The sequence below is a fragment of the Barbus barbus genome (assembly GCF_936440315.1).
Source record: "Barbus barbus genome assembly, chromosome: 26".
Taxonomy (NCBI): Eukaryota; Metazoa; Chordata; class Actinopteri; order Cypriniformes; family Cyprinidae; genus Barbus; species Barbus barbus.
In genome coordinates, this window is record NC_136754.1 from 24,510,795 (window position 1) to 24,534,480 (window position 23,686).

The 23,686-nt window shown below is 38.4% G+C and overlaps 1 protein-coding gene across 2 annotated transcripts in view; it reads left to right on the forward strand.

The window, feature by feature from the left end:
- Positions 1-23,686, forward strand: part of LOC306845708 (E3 ubiquitin-protein ligase mib1-like) — a 63,202-nt gene that overhangs the window by 12,819 nt on the left and 26,697 nt on the right. For both annotated transcript variants that reach the window (XM_079378655.1, XM_079378656.1), the window contains exons 9-12: positions 496-629; positions 3,706-3,813; positions 6,093-6,290; positions 7,760-7,911. In XM_079378655.1, the coding sequence (XP_079234781.1) occupies positions 496-629; positions 3,706-3,813; positions 6,093-6,290; positions 7,760-7,911 (592 nt within the window). The remainder of the gene's footprint in view (positions 1-495; positions 630-3,705; positions 3,814-6,092; positions 6,291-7,759; positions 7,912-23,686) is intronic.

Below are 23,686 nucleotides of genomic sequence, written 5' to 3' on the forward strand. Positions count from 1 at the left end.
CTGTACAAACTGTATTTAGGCACTCCATTTGCGCACCATTTTTTATTTTATAGTTTGGGACTTATAAAATTGTACTATTAAGGAAAGAATGTGTGTCTTAACAGAGTGGTAGTGCACATGGACATTTTAAGGCTGCACAATATTGGAAAAGACTGACATTGTGATGTTTTGTTTTTCTGTAATATATTTTGTGATTTTCACCAGAAGACTTGAAAAGCTCTATTTGGAAATAATTCTAATTTTAGAATGATTCGGGGCGATTTTGTAGGGCAGTGCCTTTGCTCTGCCTCTGATTTCAGTTCTATCAGTTATATCTCACAGCCCTAATTTCAATATATTTTGGCTTTAATTGATTTGCCAGAAGGAGAAAATGTCCTATATTTCAGTAGTGCTCACAGTCAACCACAGACAAGCATCAATCCAATTCTCATCACGCATTGTGTACTCTGTGCGACACTATAGCAGTGTTGACAGAGAGTCCTTCTATGCCTACAGAGCGCCTGTCTCAGCTCCTCAAGAAGCTTTTTGAGACACAGGAGTCTGGAGACATTAATGAAGAGCTGGTGAAGGCCGCGGCCAATGGCGACCTAGCCAAAGTAGAGGACATCCTGAAGAGACCTGATGTAGACGTAAGAGTTCTCTCATAACACACATACACACACACACACACACACACACACTGTGCCAAATTTGCACATCCACAAAACCTCAGCAGATTTCCATAGAATTTGAAAACTCATTATTCATAAAGTTCTACACATCCCCTACATATTTAATATTTTGGTCAATGTTAATGTTTTTAATTGTCATTATAAATGAATATTTTGGCTACTGTTTATTTGCTGTCAATTAGGGCTGTGTATCACCAGCAAAGATACGATACATGTCATGATACAGGACTGCACTGAATTTCACCTCAGCACAATTTAGTAAAACAGCTGTTTGTTAAACACTGCATATTATAGGGCCATTTCTAACTATAGGCAGAGCAGGCAGTTGACCTCTGGATTATGAAGGGCCTCCATAACTCTACCACAGTACAATATAGGTAATGGCATATGTTTCATGTTTACATTGGTCACTCCCCACCAGGTACAATATTTTGACTCTTTGCATCTCGTTTTTAAGCCCATAAATAATAATGTACTCTTTCTAATAAATTTACATTGTAGTTTACTCATTCCTATATCTTAAAAAATCATCTTTGCATTGCTGGTAGGTTATCATTGCACAAATTATCACAAACTCTATAAGTTAAAAAAAAAAAATTAGAGTTCTAAACTAATGCGCTGTCTTCACTGTATCTAACACACACACACACATGCTCAGTCACTCACACAGATCACGTTGCGGCTGCACACAGACATTCAGGAACAAACTTCTCAGTGCTGGCCCACAATTTTATCAACTAAATAGCTTAATCGCTTAAGCTACATTATCTTTCTTAAAAAGGAGCTGGTAACATCATTGTTTCTAAAGGAATTAAAGCCACAGCTTCACTGTTAATAGAGAAACGTGGCAAAACAGTAGTAATTCATATATGCATACACACTCACACTCTCTCTCCCTCTCTCTCTCTCTCATAAATTAACAATGAATTACACTTTTCTGAGAATAGAATATTGAAGTGGAGATCACTAAATTGCAAGCTAACCGGTGTTTTCAGAAAGCAAGCACGTTTATCCACAGTGGAGAGCGAGCGTGTGCACATGGTTGCCAGGTTGACAAAGACAAGTATCACACTTAGCAGATATTTCCGTATTGCGCAAGTGTTAAACTCTGGGATTACATGTCCTTATATCAGGCAACCCAGTTGTGTTCATCTGCGGCCAGATTAAACCTTGTTGTAGCCTATATATTATGCTTTATTCATTATTTTGTAGAAACCTCACACTTTTCTACTCTATTTTAAACGGTGTTCTTGTATTCAAATTAAGCGCGGCCCACTGCTGCACACGTGCCACAATATACAGGGCCAGCTGTATCGATACTCGTATTGTCAGATCTCTGTGATACATTTTCGTATCAAACACAGCACTACTGTAAATATAAGCGAGATATTTTCTATTTCTTTTGTTTTCCACAGTCAAACTCACCAAATTAACGTATAGTTAAAGACTTAAAAAGTCCTTGTTACAAGACACTGTTTGATCTGATCAAATAGGTAGCAGTTCTTACATTTAAGAAAGTGCAAGTCAGAAAGAAGAAACTTATGCAAGTAGTACTTTGATCAAGCAACATACTGGTTCTAATTTGTAGCAAGACCACTTTGAACTGCTGTACCTTTTGGTTCTAACTGGAATCTCACAGATCAGAACAAACGCACAATCAAAGAATGGTGGCTGCTCTTATATGTATGAGACTTCCTTTGCTCTTTAAAAAAAAAAAAAAAAAAACTCTCATGAACCTGAAACTCTCAGTTTATGGAATATGGAACTGCCTCAGTCTAGTCTCTAACATACTGAAAATATTCAACAGTCATTCGTATGAAGACATGGGCACATAAATCGTTTTAAATGAGACTGAACAAAACAATCAAGCAGTTTTAAACAGAAAGGTTTAATCCACTGGTCTCAAACTCAATTCCTGGAGGGCCACAGCTCTGCACAGTTTAGCTCCAACCCTAATCAAACACCTGATCCAGCTAATCAAGCTCTTCAGGATCACTAGAAACTTCCAGGCAGGTGTGATTTGGAGCTAAACTGTGCAGAGCTGCGGCCCTCCAGGAATTGAATTTGAGACCAATGGTTTAATCTGTCAGCCGTCTGTACATGCTGCTAAACGGTTGTTTCATTTAAGTATTTTGAGAGGGGTCTGAAGAACATTGCTTGTGTAAATTCAAAATGAACATCACTGGATCTAAAAGCTCTCGATTGGTCTCACCACAATAACAATGGGAAACTGTTCGATTATGCCAGTGATTGCACAGCATGTTGTTTAACAAGAAATGAGAAGGAAGTTGATCCAAGGTTTGTTTGGAATAGAGAGACTAGATCTGTGATGTGATATAGCAATGATATTTGGTATTAGCATTATTCACACAGTGATGGAAGACCTAGAAATGTCAGGGAATTTTAAAATTGTGTCTTGCGTGTTTTGAAAGTGTTGTGGAAACCCTTAATCCTTTTTTAACAATCTTTATATATTTTTTGTGTAAGTTATGTAGTATTGTTATATAATTTTATTTGTAAAGTTTTATCATAGAGAAATTGTATTGATAATCATGATTTTTAAAAAGCCAAGTTATCATAAATGAATAGAAATGCCTGGATTTGAATTAGATTCACTTGTCACTTTACCTGATAAAGATTTTACTTCAATATATTTGATCAGTTTGAGTTGTCTTTTCCCCCACTTTTTTTGGTTTGTGTTGGTGCCAGGACTGGCCCGGTGCCCTGCCGCCCCTCACTGAAGTAATTGCTTGTAGCACAGAGAGAGAGGAAGGGAAGTTAAATTGGCTTGGGTGACTGGCCAAATTATATGCTCGGCAGGACAAGACATGTCCTGCAAATACACCAGGGGCTCTAGCATTAATATTCATGCCTTTGCACACTGGTTTAACTTACCGCAGTGCTGCAGATCACAAATAGACACTGGTGTATACGCTTATACACATGTGCACAAACACTTTTTAAAGAATGACACAAACATGGAATCTGAGATGCAAATAGCATGATGTGATCATCCCTGTCTTTTTGTTTCCAGGTGAACGGGCAGTGTGCAGGACACACTGCCATGCAGGCAGCCAGCCAAAATGGCCATGTGGACGTCCTCAAACTGCTTCTGAAACATAATGTGGACCTGGAGGCTGAGGTATGTCTTGTATCCTGCTCCTAAACCACCTGTTGTCACTTTTGGCTGTTTTTTCCCTCTAAAGTTTAGTGCGTTTGGAACAGGGCAAACCATAATATGCTGTGGACTGACTACTGACCTTAAGCCACTTGGATCTGGTTTGTTTGTAGTTCAGACACCTCAAGCAGAAGTTTTTGTTGTAAGATAGACCTCATGAAGCTAGTTAGCTTATTGAATTGAGTGAAATGTTTCCTTGTGTATTTTTAATGCACCAGGATCAGGGATGCAAACTTGTCACTTTTTGGGCGAAAATCACCATATCTAATCCAAAATATATCATTTGTGTGATTTGTGTAGATCCAATGAATCCAATTTTTGAAACCGGTTGGAGTGTCAACAGATGAGAAGCTTGGATGGATTAAGCTCTATCTGTGATTTTCGCTCAAAATAAAAGCTCTTTGATTTAATGTTTGAAAGCAAAGACATTAAGACGGCCTGTTTTTACTCTTTTTCTGTAAAATAAATTTACTACTATTAAATGCTGTATTTTTTTACATTATGGTATTATAACAAAAGTAACATTTCTTTATTGATTTGTTTAATTGTTGTAATTTAATAAAATAAATATTTTTATTTAATGAAATATTAATAATTATAAAATTTTTAGAAACTGGTTGGGGTGTCAATAAAAGAGGAACTTAGAAACTTCAAGATCAGAAAATGTATTATTTAACCCCCCCCCCCCCCCCCCCCCAATAAATAAAAGCTCTTTGGTTAAATTCTTGAATGCAAAGAAATAAAGGACTATTTTACTCCAAAAATATAATTAAATAATAATTATAATAAAAAAAATATATTTTATTGATTTTAATGAATAGTTCTAATTTAATAAAATATTTATTGGAAATAATTATAACTATTTAATAAAATGTCCATAATTATAGTAATAATAATATTGTTACCTTCTGCACCCATGATGAGTTTGCATCCTTGTAACATTAAATACTGTCGTGACATTATAGCATAATATCCCAGCATAATATAAAGATAAAAAACGTATATATAGAGAGAGAGATATTTAGGTTAAGGAGCGCAGCGGTTTAACCCATGGGAGTGATCTTCCAAGTAACTTGCACTAATAAAATTGTAATCAAAGTTTTAGACACATTGTTGTAATAGGAATGCTAAGTGAAATATGTTTGTAAAGAAAAGGCTTAAGGTGCTTCAGAGGCATATTGAAGTAATGTTAACTGAACCACCTGATTCCCAGATTATGGGGATAATCTGCTGACATCTGCTTATGTGCAGGGAGTGAAAAAACAAAACAAAAACCAGGACACTGGAAACGCTGGCGTTGTTATTCCAGCCACGTGAACGGTTCTGCACTCAGAATCAAGCACGAATATTTATGTCCTGGTGTCTGATGTTTCAGGGGCAGGAAAGAGCTTGTTGCAGTGGAAAGGATCATACATGCTATTTTCAGTGATGTTAGCTTTGATTGCAGACTTTTGAACATCACTTGTGTCCTTCTTAATCAGTTTTGTTTTGTTGTCTGTTATGGATTGTGATAGTAATTGTTCACAGAGTACCAGGAAGGTGAAAATAGTCACATGTGATATTGACATGTAATATTTACATGGTCAAATATTAAATAAAATCATGAAATATCTTATATTTTCAGTTTTCTTTTTCATTTTAGCTTATAAGTTTAGTAATTTGATGTGCTTTTCATTTGTTGTTTTAAATAGGTCAGTATCTTGGCTTTAATTTTTGTTTCAGTTTTAGTACATTTAAATTAATTTATTTATTTTAGTTAATTACTAAGGAAATGTTTGTTTATAAATGACCTTATTTCATTTTTAATATATTTTTTTGATCTAGTTAACAATAACAATGCTGATTTGAACTTTTACAGGTTGAATGTGAAGAAACCGTTGTCCTTATAGGACGTCTTATGGTTTAAAAGTTTGTTTTCTGTTTTCACATATTGAAATCCTTAATGAAATATTATGGTTCAGTGGAGAAAAACGGACTGGATGTCTTAGCACTGTCAGAGGAATGGATAAATGAAGTCTAATTTATGGTTGTGATAATCACTTTTAATCTCGGATTAATGAACCAGAAGATTTGCATCGTTATAAGGCAGTTGCTTCAGCAAGCACTGTGTCCATAAACATTCCTCAGCATTTCATTTTTCTAGGCCAGTTATAGTTCTAAAAGCTTTAGAGTCAGACACTGGAATCAGACTGTGATGTGTTTAAATGAGGATTCTGACAGTGATTGACGTGTGACTCTTTTAGGATAAGGATGGAGACCGAGCTGTCCATCACGCAGCCTTCGGGGACGAAGGTTCTGTCATCGAGGTGCTGCATCGAGGTGGGGCTGACCTGAATGCCAGAAACAAACGCAGACAGACGCCTCTGCACATCGCTGTCAACAAGGGCCACCTACAGGTGGTGAAGACTTTGCTTGACTTTGGCTGCCATCCCAGTCTGCAGGTGAACTACTTCTCAGTTTATAATGAAAACTCGCTTCCTTGCTTTTTATTGACACTTTTGGTCATACATTCTAAGCTAAAGCTGGTAGTTAGTGAGTAGCTTCTTGTAGTTCTTATACACTTCTCAAACTTTTGGAATAAATACGTTTTTTTTTTTTTTTTTGCACCTTTGTTTTTGATTCTCTTATCCTCAAGGCTGCATTTATTTGATAAAAAACAAAACAATCCAGTGAGATATTAATATTGTGAAATATCATTACAATGTTAAATAACATTTCTATTTAGATTTTTTTTTTAAATGTAATTTATTCCTGTGATGCAAAGCCAAATTTTCAGCAGCATAACTCCAGTCTTCAGTGTCACAAGATCCTTCAGAAATCATTCTAATATGAATGAACAAGTTTGCTTCTTGGTTATTACTAATTAATATTGTTTGTGCTCAGATATTATTAATAGTTCTTATTATCAGTGTTGAAAATAATCTTTGCTGCTTAATATTTTAGTGGTAACCATGATACATTTTTATGGATTCTTCTATGCATCACTGTTTCCACACGAATATTAAGCAGCAACAACTTTCAGCATCAATGATAATGAGAAATGTTTTATGAGCATGAAGTCAACATATTCAAATAATTTCTGAAGGATTGTGACACTGAAGACTGAAGTAACAGTTGCTAAAAAATTTGTTTTGACATAACAGGGATAAATTCAAATTTAAAATGTATTAAAAATAGTTATTTTAAATGATAGTAGTTTGCAATGTTACTGTTTTTACTGTGTTTTTGATTCAAATAAATGAAAAGAAACAAGACGACATCAAAATATTTCCCAGAAAATATGTAGATTGAATATATAAATTGGAAAATAAGTGGTTAATTGAGTTTAGTTTAATTAGTCAACGTTATTATACACAGTCTCTCTTGATTCCCGAGTCCAGAACTAACTGCAGTCTTACATTTCATTTTTAGCTTCCAGAAAAAATGTGACTCTGGGTTTTTTTTTTTTTTTGCATATGCTATTAGCACAGTTTTGAAAGGATTATTTGATTTAATATGCTGTTTATACTGCAAACTAGACGAATAGATGATAAAGGAATGGTGTTTTCCCAGGTGATTGACGCCCTGAGGCACTTTATAATTTTCTCTTGTATTCGGCAGTGAACAATCTAGTGCAATTTTACCATGAATCGGCACAGATTGGTTGGCTGCTTTTCAAAAGCAAATGCCATCACATGAAACATTGCCATGGAATGCCAGGATTTATATACTTGCTAAGCATTTGTATAGTTTAGCATATTTCAGCCTGTTCTGTGGTAACAGTACATCGTCACATCACACCCTCAGTAAAGTGAAAAACTAGGCTTTTTATATTCTGTGTCGCTGTGAAGACACTTATATAATGCTGCCTTGCATTTATTAGCAAACGGCACATAACAAAGAGCGTGTAACTTAATGCTGCCCCCTGCAGGACTCAGAGGGAGATACACCTCTGCATGATGCCATCAGTAAGAAGAGGGATGACATGCTCTCTGTGCTCCTGGAAGCAGGTGCAGATGTCACAATTACCAACAATAATGGATTCAACGCACTTCACCATGCAGCTCTGCGAGGGAACCCCAGGTATGGCTACGTTCAATTTGCATGTGTCATAATTTGGGTGGAATTAGGCTTGATTAATGACAATTATGCATCTCTGAATTTATTGAATGGCTTCATTTCATCTTTGGGGCCTGTGCAGAACAAATTTGAGGCTCCTAAAGTCAAAATAAGTTATTTTTTCTTTACTGCGGCACATTTACCATTGTTGCTTCATAAATGATGATGCCCACTTCCATACAAACTTAAACTACAGTAGGTTAACTGCGCGATTAATCGAAAGTAAATCTCGATCACGATTAGGCAAAAGCTGCGATTGTCATGCGTATCTTTCAGTGAAGCACAGTTCTGTGATCAGTAGTAAATCTCCATCCGAAGGCCAGAGGGCGCTCTCACACTTAAACGTCAAATGTGAAAGATATGATTAATTTGATTAATCGTGCAGCCCAAATTGCATCCTTATGTTCAGTTTTCCTCTGCTAGTAGCTGTTGATTATACCCTTAATATATATTTTAAACTTGTTGAGCTTCGACCCCGTTTTATGACGGATGGATGCACTTTAATGGACTTCAGAATCTCAGCACCTTTTCACTGCCATTATAAAGCTTGGAAGAGCCAGGACATTTTTTAATATAACTCAGATTGTATTGGTCAAATACACCTAGCATGCCTTGAGGGTGAGGAAATTGGAGAGTCATTTTTAATTTTTGGGTGACTGTCTCTTTAATGTGTTAAGGGATCCTATTATGCTCTTTTACAAAGTCTTGATTTTGTTTTGGAGGTGTACTAGAACATACTCTCATGCTTGGCTATTCAAAAAACGCATTATTTTTCACATAACTTACATTATTACAATACCTTTCTCTCCAGCCTGGCACAAACAGCTTGATTAGTTCCGGGTTTGATGAAGGCCCGCCTTCCGAAAAATGAAATGTGTTGTGATTGGTTAGCTGTCCCAGTGCGTTGTGATTGGCGAACAGCTTAGACGGTGTTTCAGTACTGCCCCGTCCCTTGCCAAAGCTGCAAGTTCGTCAATATTGCCATATCAATTCAGACCTCGAGAATATTGAGGATCGCGCAGAACCTTTGCACGCACGGATATCGCAAGACATATTAAAGTGGTGGTGTTGTTGTTGTTTTTTTGGTTAAATCACGTTTTAGATAGGATGTCAACAACAGCTTAAAAATAACTGCATTTACTATGTACAGATAAGTGCAACGGTAATATGCATTGTTTATTGTTCTTTAATTCTAACATTATAACATGAAGTGAAACTGTTATACAGTTGAATTTACGAATACCATAGTCCCACAGACTTACACTATTTATGGTGGCATATATATGCAAATTAATTCTCAGCCAGCAGGAGGCGCTGTTGGAGCGGGAGAGATCGAGGTTTCCCCGCTAACGCTGTACACAAAGCAGAGCTCCGCTCACAAACACTGCTTTATCAGATATTACATAGAAGATTAAATGAAAATGACATCCAAAATTTTCTAAAGACAGTCGGTTTCCTTCAGAAATACAGTGATATAAAAACACCCGCACCGGGTTTTGATTTTGAAACGTGCAGTGCTCAATCAAGCGTACTAACCACCTGCCAACCATTCGAATTTCCGTAGGAGGGATTTATTTTAATTATATTCTAATAGGCCACTTTGTGATATCACAAACCCCAAAGTCTTAAAAAGGGATTTAAAAAAAATATATCTCCGAAATATCTCCCTTTGGAGTGGACTTCGAGATTTGTAACTTTGTAGATCTTTTTATGCCCAAACATTCGCACTACTCACTGACTAATATTCAAAAAGTGAAAAAGCATAATAGGACCCCTTTAACTGTAATCATACCTATTTATTTATTCATTGCAAATAAAATGGGAATTAATTTTTATTATTGGTGCACCTTTGTGCATTAGAAAATTGCTGTATAATTTACAGATGCCTCAGTGAAATGATTAATCCCCCAATGGAAACATTGGGATCCTTTTTATTGAATATGTGGATGAAGAACTGCCCCGGGTTATTATTTATGGCTCGCTTGTACTGTAGAGCCTTGCTTTGGAGCAGAACCTGTCCCGTCGCCATCAGAAAGTCCTAAAGATATATAGCTCTCCTCCAACTCACCATTTACTTGTATTTCTCGCATGAGTTCCCACCGCTGCAGTCTTTCTTTCCTGTGCTGAAGCTTTTCAGTCCAGTCCTGTTGCGTAGACTTGAGTATGCATTTACTGGGTTTGAAGGCTTGTGTGTCCTTGTTGGCTATTTTTTCAGTATGTGGTTAGGTCATGAAAAACTTGTTGATTAGCTGCTTTAAAATATTTAATTTCCTGTTGAATCCACATGCCACACATCTCAGGGGTCGGTTGCATAAACACAGTCACTGTGTCTGTCTTAAGAACATGATTGACTAACTAGCAGTTAACCAAGTCGCAATCGGTCTTACTTTTTGGACTTATAACCAGTAGGTAGTAGCCTAACTTCACTTGTACCATTTTAACCAGTTAGATTTTATCACGAAAACATCATACAGCAAGGAAAACCGTTTTGCATTTTTCATCCTTGCATGTTTTCCTAAAGTCATTAACAGATTGATGTGTCTCTCAACTGGTGTTCTTCAGTGATGGCTGTTGTAAGTACAGTTGTAACCTTACACAAGAATTTTAAACAACCAGACAAATCAAACAAACCTTTTGGACTCTCAGAAAACATTCTCGGTATGCATGTGCACTTTATTCTTTTAAATGTTTTTTTTTAAACTCCTTGAAAGATGTTGATCTGAAAAAAGACTTATGCATTGTGGCATTTTCTGTCTATTTAGTTGAACGATTTTATTCAACATTCCCCATGTTTATCTATATATTGCAAATTTGCGTCTCGGGTAAGTTGAAAGTGTTCATAGGTTGTTGGTTTTTTTTCTTCCTGTGTGTTTATGACTGTCTCGGGCTGAGAGCAGGACTGGCTCCTCTCAGTGGCTCTCTGGATGGCTGCTGGAAGGCAGTTGTGCTCCAGCACTGTAAACAGTAAGATTAATAGCCCATGACTCATAACAGAGTCCACAAACAGGCCCTGCAGAGGCTGCCGCTGCACAGCCCCTATTACTACTGTACAAATGGGCCAACCTGTTTGTTAACCGCTGCATGGACTCTCACCCTCGGATGCACTGCTGTGTGCTGCTCTACAGCTGCTTAGATCAAGCCTTAGCCAGCAGGCACATCCAATGCTGCTAGTGGAAATGGTATCATAGGAACAGAGCTTGGCACTAATGAAAATGATTGGTTAATGAGGTGTTTTATGTTTATAGAGAAACCATTGAATATGAAAGCAAATGATCAGCACAGATTATTATGGGCTGTTTATGCCTCTGCTTTTTTGTCAGGTGAATTGCCTGAAAAGTTTTCTGCTTTATTTTAAGCCACTCAGTAAATTTATTTATAGAAATTAACCTGGGCCATAGATTAGTTGGTCTTTTTTCAACCTATGGTAGTTAACACAATTACAATGCTTTTTTTTTTTATTGGAATTTCATTGTGACTGCAATATAAATTAAAACGTTAATGCTAAAATATTTTTGTAATACTTGTATAATTATTAGACATTAAGTTTTTGGGTCAATAACATTCTTTTTTTTTTTTTTTTTTTTTATCTGTAAATATTAATTTTAGGGATTCACCGAAATGAAAATTCTTGGCCGAAGCCGAACAAAATGAAACACTGGGCCAAAGGCCAAATACTGAACACGTTTTTTTTGCATTTTTTCCCCCATGTAGGTCTATTTTGCCATTTGTTTTCACCACTGCATCAATTAAATAGCCAAAATGTGCTTGTTACTGTTTTGTCCTGCTTTTCAAATAAAAAAAATCAATTACAAAACAACAATTTAAAAATAATATTACTTAACACTGAACATTTTTTAACATTCTATCAGACATACCAACAAAGCACAATTTAACCTAAAATTAATAAGTCACTAAAATAATATGTTTTGGCCGTTTTTGAGACCACCTTGAATCAGGCATGTATTTTTTTTACTGTACAAATAAATGCAGCCTTGCTGAGCAGAAGAGACTTCTTTTAAAACATTAGAATAGATTACAGATCCCAATTTGAACACTGTGTGAATGTTATAATGTATAGAGCTGTTGTAGGTAATTTATTATTATCATTATTATGGTCTTATTTTTTACTTTATTTTACAGAACAACAGTAAAATCACAATACTAACATTTCTGAATGTTGGAGTTGTTGCTTTTTCTTAGATTTTATTTTAGCAGAAACCCGCAGGAAGATCTTAGTGCTTCTTTTTGTTGACAACAGCATGCAGATATTTAAATGATTCATTACGAATTTGGGAAGATGTTTGTCGCACGTATCACATTGTCACGTCTTTAAAAATAATAATAAATTGAATACATGCAATTCATGCGTGTATTTGAAAACATAACATTGTTTATTTACTAATCGTTTGAGACCATTTCGCGATTTCAATCATCATAGTAACCAGCAACAACCACCCCTTCCTCTTCTGATCTAAGCAGTCTCGCGCTGTCGGTGCTTCGTGCTTGTTATGATTTTTGCGTCATTCTCACACAGTTTTAAATACTTTCACACTACAAACGAGTTTGCTGCGTTAGTGCGCACCTCTATTTGATCGCGTCACGTCATTGTTTGCTACAATTGTTTCGGTCTTTTCGCTTATTCGGCGAAGAGGTTTTTTTTGCTATTTTCGGCCGAACAATTTTGGTTGCCGAACATTGTGCATCCCTAATTAATTAATTTAAAATCCATTTAAAATGCCATACAATGACTTGAATATACATCTATGAGCTTGTCTTAATATAAAATCGTTTTGAAATTTTTAGGAGGTGCGCAAGTCAGAAATGGTAGGGTGACGGTTCAATCTTATCACAATGAACACAAAAATCCTTTTTTCTTTTTTTTTTTTGAACAACAATTTTACTCTCAAAGATTGTCATACAGGTTAAGACAACAGTTTGAATTTTTTCTGCATTATAACTGAATAAAACTAAAGAAATAATAATAATAATAAAAAAAATGTACAGCAATAACATACTTGTCTATATAATTTCAATGTCCATCGATTCCACAAAAGAGTCACCATCTAGACTCTCCAAAAAGTCATAGAACACTTTCCAGATGGACCAAAATACATGAAGTTTGTTTTTAAAAAAAATAGGTAATCTTTTCTAAGGCAAGACATGAGGTCATCTCCTTTATCCATTGAGAAATGCCAGGACTTTCTTCTTTTTTCCAAGAGCATGCAATTACATGTTTAGCTTCCAGCAGACAGAGAATTAACAACAATCTTTCATGTTTGGTGATGTTAAAATTCAAATGACAAATATGTAATATACACAACTTGGGATCAAGAGGAATTACTTTACCAATGATTTGACTTATAATATTCAATATTTTATCCCAGAAACATTTAACTTTAGTACAATCCCACATACAATTGAATAAAGTCCCCTTTTGAAGTTTGTGAAAGTTTTTGTCATTAGGACAAAAAAAGAGGAATGTGGAGGAAAGGGGATGGATTGGAAGAGATATAACAATTTGGGTAAGATTGACATCTTTAATATATTAACACGGCCAATTAATGAAATTGGCAGTTTTGTCCATCTGTTCAGCAGACCAGTTATAGAATCTGATATGGGCTTATAATTTGCTGATACAATTTAATTTACAGTTGGTGTAATTTTAATCCCAAGGTAAGTAAAACCTTCTCGTGAGATTGTAAAGGGTGACTGAACTGGGGGGGAAAGCCTTTCTGCTTTATGGAGGAACAACTGCACAGATTTAGAATTATTAATTTTATATCCTGAGAATTTTCCAAACAATTCAATCAAATTTAGCAATGCTGGGATAGACCGTTTCAGATTAGAAAAGAATATAATTATATCATCGGCGTACAATGAAATGCGGTGTTCTGAAGAGCCAATTGTAATTCCTGAAATACATGTATGATTACGAATTGCCATAGCCAACGGTTCGATCGCTAGGGTGAAAAGCAAGGGAGAGAGCGGGCAGCCCTGGCGTGTTCCCCTGTAAAGCCTGAAAGGGGTGGATATTGTCCCATTTGTTAATATCTCCGCTGAAGGGTTAGCATACAGGATCCATTTCATAAACTTCTCCCCAAACCCCATTCTTTCCAAAGTTTTGAACAGGAACTGCCACTCAATCCTGTCAAACGCTTTTTAAGCGTCTAATGACAGTAGTGCATTGTCACAAATATTAGATTTCTCATGTAATATATTTAATACTCTACGAATATTATGCAAACCTAGGTTAATGTAAATGAAACTGCAGCATGATCTGAGATTAATATGCTATCATACCAGCATTTACTAACTTTGGAAATTAGACCAGTAGATAAAAGAAAATAGTCTATACGAGAAAATGTTTTATAAATACTAGAGTAGTATGAATACGTCAAACTATCTGGGTGTCTGTTCCTCCATATATCTGTTAAATTAAAATCTTGCATATACTGTTTTAACTCTATTCTGGTCTGTAAATGAGAGGTCTGATTTAGTTGATCTATCTAAATGTGGATATAGATCACAATTAAAATCTCCTCCTATAACAAAATATCCTGGCAGTTCAGCCAATATTAAAAATAGATTTCTGTAAAAAATAGGATTATCCACATTGGGCCCATAAACATTCACTAACTTCAGTCTAACAGAAAGGATCTCGGCTTGGATGATTATGTACCTACCTAGTCTGTCCTCAATGGTGTTAATTATTAGTAAAGGTATAGACTTATGTATAAGAACCCCCCTGGAGTATGAATTAAAGGAGGACGAAAACACTTGTCCTGGCCATCTCTTCCTCACCATAACCACATCCTCTGGAACTTAACGAGTTTCCTGAAGGAACACTATTTTAGCTTTAATTTGCCTAATTCTGTTCAACACTTGTTTTAACTTTACAATTTAGTTTAGACCTCTTACATTCCAGGATGTAAATTGCATATCAGATAGGGGAGCCATTATCGTATATATAGACTATTATTGTGAAGATGTATATAAAAAAAATTACACACAATAAAGGCAAAACAGCCATACAGAACATCTGGCCAACAAACAGGTATTTCCCCAAATGAAATACCCTCCCCTCCCCAGTTAAAGACTTCCCAAGGTCTTCTCGAAAGAGCCTGATTATGGAACTATGCCGGTCCACCCGCGATCTTTTCACAGTGAGGAAAAGCTTGTCTGATGGCTGAACGGGTCCCGCAGCAGTCAGAAATGTCAACTCAACAACATATAGCTTATCAGTAATAAACCAGAAGATTGCTTACATTCACGAAACTGACCCCAGAGAAAAATTCTTACTAAGCACTAGTATCTTTCAGATCTTGCAAAAACCTCTGAGCGTCCGGAGGGTTGTCGGAGATGTTGAGATCGCGAAGATCCTCCTTCACCGCGTCAAATCGTTTCCGTTTCTTGTGCAGTTCAGCTGACACGTCAGGGAAGAACATAAGCTTTCTTTTGTCCAACATCACTGTGGCTTTTGCTCGAACTGCTTTCAGAGTACGGACTTTGTCAGCGTAGTTTAGGAATTTCATTATCACAGCTCTCGGTGGAGAGTCAGAACGATCTTCGGAGAATCTGCCGATTCGGTGAGCTCTCTCAATTACAAGAGGACCAGGAAAGTTTTCCAGGCCGAGGATCTCAGGGAGTAATTTCTCTAAAAAGCACACATCTTTCCCTTCAGTTTTTTCTGGAAGTCCCACTAATCGTAGATTGGACCGACGACTGCAATTTTCCAGATCATCGACTTTTAATGAGAGAGAATCTATGGCAATTTTCAGTCTTACGTTCTGTGTTTGCAATTCTGAGACGTTATCTTCTTGAGTGCCTATTCGATCCTCGGCTTCTGTTACCCGTGTTGTGAGAGCTTTAAGATCGCACTGCACTCCATTGATCGCCTGAAGCAATCCATCAAATCGCACCGCAAAGTCCGATTTAAGTGAGTGGATAGCCTCAAGGATTGCAGACTCTTGACTAACACCTGACGCTCCCTCTTCGCTATTAGCTTCATTGGATTTAGCATCTGCCCCGGCCTCTCCAGGTACGGTCGATTTGACTTGTTTCTGTGTCGTTTTCATTGGTTTTGATGGCATCTTGGAACATTAAGATGTATCCGAATTTGAACGTTCATTGAGTTAAAGAAGAAAATTTAAGTCAGTATTTATTGCAGAGCTCTGAGTCATATCCACTCAACAACGCCTTAACCGGAAGTCCAAAAATCCTTATTTAAAGAATCAAGAATTATATTTATATATATATATATATATGTCATATTTGTACCGCTTTCCATATTTTGAAACCTGAGAAGTATGACCCATATGAGATGGGGGACTGTAGGAAAGATTTGAATTTTGAAATGACCTTTATTACTAAGCAAGCTTGCTGTGTTTGCAATATTTTTTTATGCATTGCATTCAGAAGGCACTGCATGAGGTAGTGGCGCCATTTAGCAGCTGGTGTGGGGGATACCCTTAGCATCGCAGCCAGTCCAAAATGAATAATGAATACTCCCCAACACTGATTTTTATTTGGTGTGTTTGGCACTCTGACCCTGGCTAAGATGCAAAGGATAACACAGCTGCTAGATACATTTTTTATGAATTCTATGTATGCTGGCTATATTTTAGTTATATGAATGTACAGTTTAATGTGCTGCATGTTTCCATTTCTGCAGTTGCTATGAGTTTAGGTCACTTATAAAATGCATTTGAAAATCCAGCTTGCTGCAGCCATCAAATTTTTAATGACACTCATTTATAAATGTTGTCAGCAAAAGAGAAGCTTTAAGGTCTCCCTGCAGTTTTCCACCAAAATAAAAATAAATTAAGCCATAAACATTATTGTAATTTTACTGTTGTTGTTCGGTTAATGTTTTCCTTCTTTTTAGTTCTTAGCTGATCACAGGCCTGAAAATGAAATTCTTGCAAAGAAACCAAGTAGTTTAAGGCTTAATATTGTACTATTATTTCTTAGTGGAAAAATGAACTGCTTTACTACCTACTTTTTTTAAATTATGTTATATAGTGTGACTATGTAGAAATATATGTATGTTAAAAAATATTTTACCATTGCAGGCATGACTTGGACATAGCAAGATCACTTATAAAATGTGTGATTTGAATTAATTTATATAAATTAATCATTCATGAAAAAAATACACTCAAGTATTCAAGGTGCAAGAAGAATGTCATTGCTTGGTTCTCCAACAGTGTTTTTTATAATTTAATAAATTTAACCATTTAAATTTAACATTTTATTGTAAATGGAAGAACTGTTTTTAAAAACATTACCAAAATAAGAATTTTACACTTTAAAATAGATTTTAATTCACCTTTTTTAATTCTTATTGTATATACTTATTTGTCATTGACCGTTTTTCAAGCTCATTTCATTTGTTACACACAGGATGTCCTCAGCGAAGAAGATGATAATCCATCGTGGTGCACTCGAGTCAGGTGTTAAATAGAGGCTAAAATATAGATTTTTTTTTAACTCTGAAGATCATAATAGAAATAGTGACCAGTTACAGCAGTTAAAACATAAACCATAGCCTATACATTTGAACTAAAATCTTGATGTGAATAAAAAAATATGGATGTTATATGCCAGCTATCTCTTTATATAACTGATAGATGATATGGATGGAGGTGCAGCACAGGTTCAGAATGACATGGTGGCAGATCAGCGTAATTATGGGTGAAATTATGATGCAGCGTTGCGATCCATGTGACTGAAGGAAGGATGCTGCTCTGATGCAGAGGAGAGGGAGGTTCACACCGCATGCCTGCGCTGCGTCAGTGTGCCAGGGGGCCATAATTGGTGGACTCTTTCTGTGTATGATTTGTGTGTACAATCCCCCACACTTAGAAGCATCTGGTTTTTATCTCCACTCCCCTGTATGCAGGCAGAGAAGGGTTACCGAGAGGCACGCAGGCTACCATTCCCGCATGTGTCGCAGTGAGCTTGTGCTGCAACTGCTCTCCTCCCCTCTCCCTCAACTTACTTTTGCTCTCCGTTTCCATGTGTACTCAGATATTCAGTTGTTAGCCCAATTTAACACCCCTATTGCGTCACATTACCTTCTTTTCAGAGCTTTGTATCCTTGCCTGCTTTCAAATGGTGACTATTGGATTTATATCTTAACCCACTGTTTTCTGTCAAGTTGTATTTTCAGCTTGTAGAAAAGGCAATCACAATACTTTGTAATAACATTTATTTAAACTCGTCAATTATTGACATATAATCTCAGTTCCTGCGAAAGCAAAACAAGCAAGAATAGAAACCGTTCATGTTGTCATCAAAGCATAGCTACAGCTGGTTGAAGGGGACCAAATCCATTGAAGAGGTGATTTGGTTCCATTTTACCAGCTTTAGCAAAGCATTGTGGTTTGCTGTTAATGAGATTGGTAAGAAACAGCTTATTTGACCCTGTTTAAGCAGTAAAACTTTGTGGAACATGACATGAAATGTCACAGGGGCTCATTTCAGAGTCTCTCTAGCTATCAAAAAATGTTTCATTGCGCTCCAAAGATTTTCTTTCTCTTTGTTAAAAAAGAGAAATGTCCTCAGCGAAAAAGATAATAATCCATCGTGGTGCACTCGAGTCAAGTGTCCACAAGTCTTGTAGCAATTACAGCAGCTGATGGATTAAGCCTGCCGAGGGCAGTGTGTCGCTTGGGCGATCAAGATGTCAGCATGTGCTGCTGTTTGTAGTTGTCACTTTCTCAATTTTGAAAAGATTCAGTCATACTCGGCTAAATTGTAGGGTTAATTTGCTCACTTAATCCAATAAGGGAGTGCGGTGGGAGCTCCTCCGAGACTGCTCATGTGGTAATGTTGAAATGACTAATAAAGATATTTGAACTACATGTCAGTCACAGTCCGAGGAAGAAGTAACTCTACAAAACAATTCGGTGACGCACAGTGAGCATGTGTTGTTTTGTAAGATGCAGTCGACTGTCCATCAGCTTAGATGAAACCAAAAGGCCTCTTTAGCTCCTTAGCAGATGGCCAGCTGAGAGTGTAAGCAAGCGGTCATTGCTGCTCAATATGGCGCTTATTAAAGAGGGGTCAGTAAAGTGCTATTTACACCACAGATCCCCCTCCCTGTGCTACACAGACACTCGCTTGTGGCATTCTGGACAAAGTTCGGCCCCCAAATACACTGGCCATAAGAGGGCAAAAGCCAGGGACAGCAGCTGAACATTTGATAATGTCAGCATCTGCTGTAAGTGTCACTCAGGCTGGCGTTGAGGGCGAGAAAGAGGGAACACAGCCACACGACTGACAGGGGCGAACCATACAGCAAGCGGTGCACAAAAATGGAAAGAGCACAGCCCTACAGAGGACAGACAGGAGTGTCTGACATTCAGAAAAATGGGCCACAAGCTCTCCCAGGCTCCAGTCATGACCAAAAAAACCTTACTGTATCTTTGCACACAATGCGTGCTTTACATTTTTCTTGATCGGTAACACGAGTGAACGAGGATTGCAGTGATCCTCTGATCTTAGTCATCACCATAAATCAAATATTACCTGAGTAGATATATGACGCGGTGTACCGCCAAACACCTGGCGTAGGTAAGCATTCAAACCCCTGAAAGTATAACTGTCCTCTATTACCTTATCCCCTCACAGGACCGTTTTCTACACCTGTTGATCAGCTTAAAAGTTCAGCATTGTATAATACATTTGTTCTACTCGTACATTCATTCTATTGTTTTCACAATGAGTCTTGCTGCACACCAGTTGACCAAAAAAAACGAAAAAGAGGTCCTCTTCTGAAGGCTCCCATTTACCTTTTTGTAGAGGACAATTGGAATCAGCTGACAGGCAGACCCAACTCTGATCCTGCATTGTCACTTTTCCATGCTCTAATCTGACTACTCTGTGCTCCAGCAAAGCATTTGGCAAGCCTAGCAATCATGAACAATGGGGGCAGAAACGGGTGGCAGGGTGAAACCGACAACGGTACTATCCCACAATGTGAGAGAAGCTTCTTTTTTAATAGCCAAGCTCTGCTCACCTTTATGGAACTGTTACCTCAGCAGCTTCCCTGTAGCAAGATCTAACTTTTAAGGGACAAAAAAAAGTGAAATTGTCCTAAACTTACCCTCTCTAGGCAAGTTTAAAAAGATTAAGGTATTAATGGTTCTGGCGCATGCCGCTCCTGCAGAAACTGGATCTTAGTTGCAGCTGGCCACAATTTAAAGCTTAGAATGCAGCAAAATCTCCAATAATGAAAGGAGCTCCTGTTCCTATGGCGATGTCTCGGGCCGTTATTGGATCTTTTAGGTAGCAGTGACTGAATTCATTCTGTCACCAAGAAAGTGGGCACTACAAACTGTTATTTTAATGTTAGTCTACCTGCAGAAATGAACTTTATCATGACAATCTATCAGAATGAACATGGCAATTGCTGAATTAGAGAGAGGCAGTGTGGACTGCTGGTGAAGTCACCGAAAGAGCAGCAACTTCTCTCAGAATCCACTGCTGCAGTAAGTTTCTGCACCCCAGTTACAAAATCCATCGCATTGTTTCCATGTATCCATGTTCAGTGATGCAGAGAATCATGGCATATTTTATAAACTGAGGATCAGCACCTGACCAAGAATACATACTTCTTTACATTCCATAGCTGTCATATGTTCATATGGGCACATAAAGAAGTATGTACACCAAGTAGGCAGCCCCAGACACAGCTGAGTTTCCTTACCTTCTCTGATATGATGTGTGGTTAACGCAGCCCTTATTTAAACCAAACGCATTTAATCACGTTGGTAGATCTTTTTTTTTTTAAACCATCCTGCAGAATGCAGTGGATTATACATAAGGTGACTTTCACAGATTCTTTAGGTCACACAGTGTTCCCAGTACGTATTACACTTATTGGGGTTCACTCAGTTCTATATCTTCTGTTGACCTTGGTTGTCCTCGAGAGAATGTGGGGTATCCGTAGGAAATCTGGAAAAGAACAGTGCCATATAGTTTTTTTTTTTTTTGCCAAAAAGTTGGTCTCTCTCTGAAATCTGTAAAAATACGTTGTTGAAAAATAAAGGAGGTTGTTCCTGTGTTGTCCTTGTTGCCTGGATTTCTTCTTGTACATGAAAGTTCAAAGGACTCCTTTGAGAGAAAAAAAAGACGCATTCTAATGTAACAGTGTCCTGAACATGGTATGCATCTCCTTTCCACCCGTTTTCCATCTGCTTGTCCGTTGTTTAACTACATTCTCAGTTGTATGTCAGACTGGTTACTGAGGTCCAAAAATGAGGTTGATCCAAGTGGAACAGGAAGCTATTGTGAGCAGGATTTGAGCTTTAGCCACACAGACCAGGCCAGAGGTCACATGCAAGAGCTAATGCCCACTCAGCAATAGTGATTTGTAACGAGTATGCTGATTCTCCTCTCCTATTTCTTTTTTCTTCTTTTTTTTAACCCCTTCTTTTTTTTCCTGCGAACCCGCTATATCCCCCCCCCCCCCCAGAGTTGACTTGGGGTTTGTTTATTCTATAAGCTTCTCTAGAACTCGAATGCTGTGTGCTAGAGATCAATAACTGTTTGCATGGCAGCATGAAATGTTCAGTAGCTCTCTAATGAATCTTTGCTCCAGCTCCACACATTCCACAAGTCAACACCGCCCTGTCTCATCCCCCTCCTCTCAGGAGCCTATCCAATACCAGGCCAAAAGGAGAGGTGCAGGGGTGGAAACTTAACAGAAGGACACTTAGACAGGCTATTCTGGGCAGGGATGGAAATCCTGGATGACTTTGTGGTGCTTGACGGGCTTAGATATGATGGCGAGGTATGGCTGGACTCTTGTGGCGCCACAGTGTTAGTAAAGATTTAGGGATGAGTGTGTTGAAAGGGGGAGATGGCACTGCAGCACTACAGCCCTGCCCCTGCCTAGTGATTGGAAAGCATGCAGAGAGACAGAGAGAAACTGGGTTACTACCCTGGGTGTTGTGGGTTCACTCACTGACACACATATCCAGCAGCCACCGAACCGCCCTCCCTGGAGAGTTAATATGCCAGCATATCTGTTTTTCCATCAATCCGTTTCACCCCCCACCTGGCCTGAAACTTGCGTCCCACTGTGACACCAATGTCCCTTCATGGCTAGCGTACACCTGTGTACCCCCGCTGTCTTTAAACACCAAACATGGTTCCAGTAATTACGGCTGGCCACTGGAAAATTGAGTGTTGGCAAAGTGTGTAACCATCCCAATAGAGTTGTATTCCATCTGAAAGTGCCTCAGAGTGAAAGATCCGAGATAAAAGCTGCACGTTTCAGGGACACTGAGTTTCTGAGTCCGTCTTTTTGATGTCTATGGTGCTGCAGCCACGAGGAGGTAATGAACCAGAGAGTGCTGTGCTGCAGCAGCCTTGCTGCCTGACCAGCACTGGAAAAGCAAGAGACACTGAGAGAGTGAGGTAGGGCAGAAGAGCGAGCGCGAGCGAGGTGGAAACAGTATTCTAGCGAGCAAGCAAGAAAATCCATACAGATGACAGCAACTTTCCCCCATTCCACCTACACCTTTCTGTCCGACTGTTTCACACATCCCTGGCATTTTCCTTACGGGGGGAAAGCACTTACATTATTTCACAAGGTGTTCCCAGAGAAGTAGTTTTTCTCATCATGCTGCTGCAGAGCTGTAAATTCCACTCCCTCTAAGCGACCACACCACACCGCGGCTGACCGGCCACGCGCTTAACCTCCAGTGCATCCGGAACGGAGAAGAAAAAAGCAGAGATGTCAGTGCGGACCAGCCAGCATGGGGGGCAAACTCCCGTCCGGAGGGAGGAAGGCACAGGGAGCATATATTACCTGTCAGCTCAGTTTCCTCCGCTCTCTGCTCCTCCCTCTTTCTTCTCTCCTGTGTGTGAAGAGCCATAATGACCTCCGGAGTTCTCCAGCTGCTGCAGCCATCGCATGCCCGACTCGCTGATTCAGCTTCTCTGACGAAGAGGGGGTTGTGGGTGGGGGGATAGTGAACGAGTGTTGTAGAGAAGGAACAAGAGTGGTAAAGAGGGAGGGGTGGAGCCGGGTGAAGAAAGCATACTCACGGCTTGCATTTAGGCAGGGATAGACATCATGCTGACACGAGGAGCTGTCGCTGCTGCTCTAAAAACGGGCAGAAAAAACTGCAGCACTTTCACCCCCTCCTCCCTCCCATTTCTAGCATGTGCATTCTCAGTGAAGATGTGCATGACTGCTCGAGATCTCTCTAGCGCTTTAGTGCTTGGCTAGTTTATTTCTGATCGACATCATTTGAAAAAAATGCAGTTTTATCACTCAAGCCGCTGCCTTCTGAAATATCATTTTTTTATGCTTCATATGCAAATGTAAAAATAGCCATTTTAATTTGCAAACAAAAGTGCACCAACAGCGTGTCAAGTATGCAGATTGTTGTTTCGCTGAAGCTTGCAGATAACTTTTTGTTGTCAACAGTTTTACCCTTTCTTGGTAAACCCTAAGGTGACTGGAGGTGACTCTTATTGTCCCATCTGATTTCAGAGACCTGCCATTGGTGTTCTTGAAAGTATACGAAAAGCCACTAGCCACAAAAGGAGCCAGCTGTTGCACCTCGAAAAGCTAAATCATTAGCACTTTTTAGCAGGGAAAGCGTTTTTAGAACCAGCTCCTCTTCGGTAGCTCGCTCACCTCCCTGTGACCATATTTAGTCAACCAGTGCAAAAAATAACCCCCCTCCTTGCACCAAGGCAGCTGTCCCCCTACAAGCTC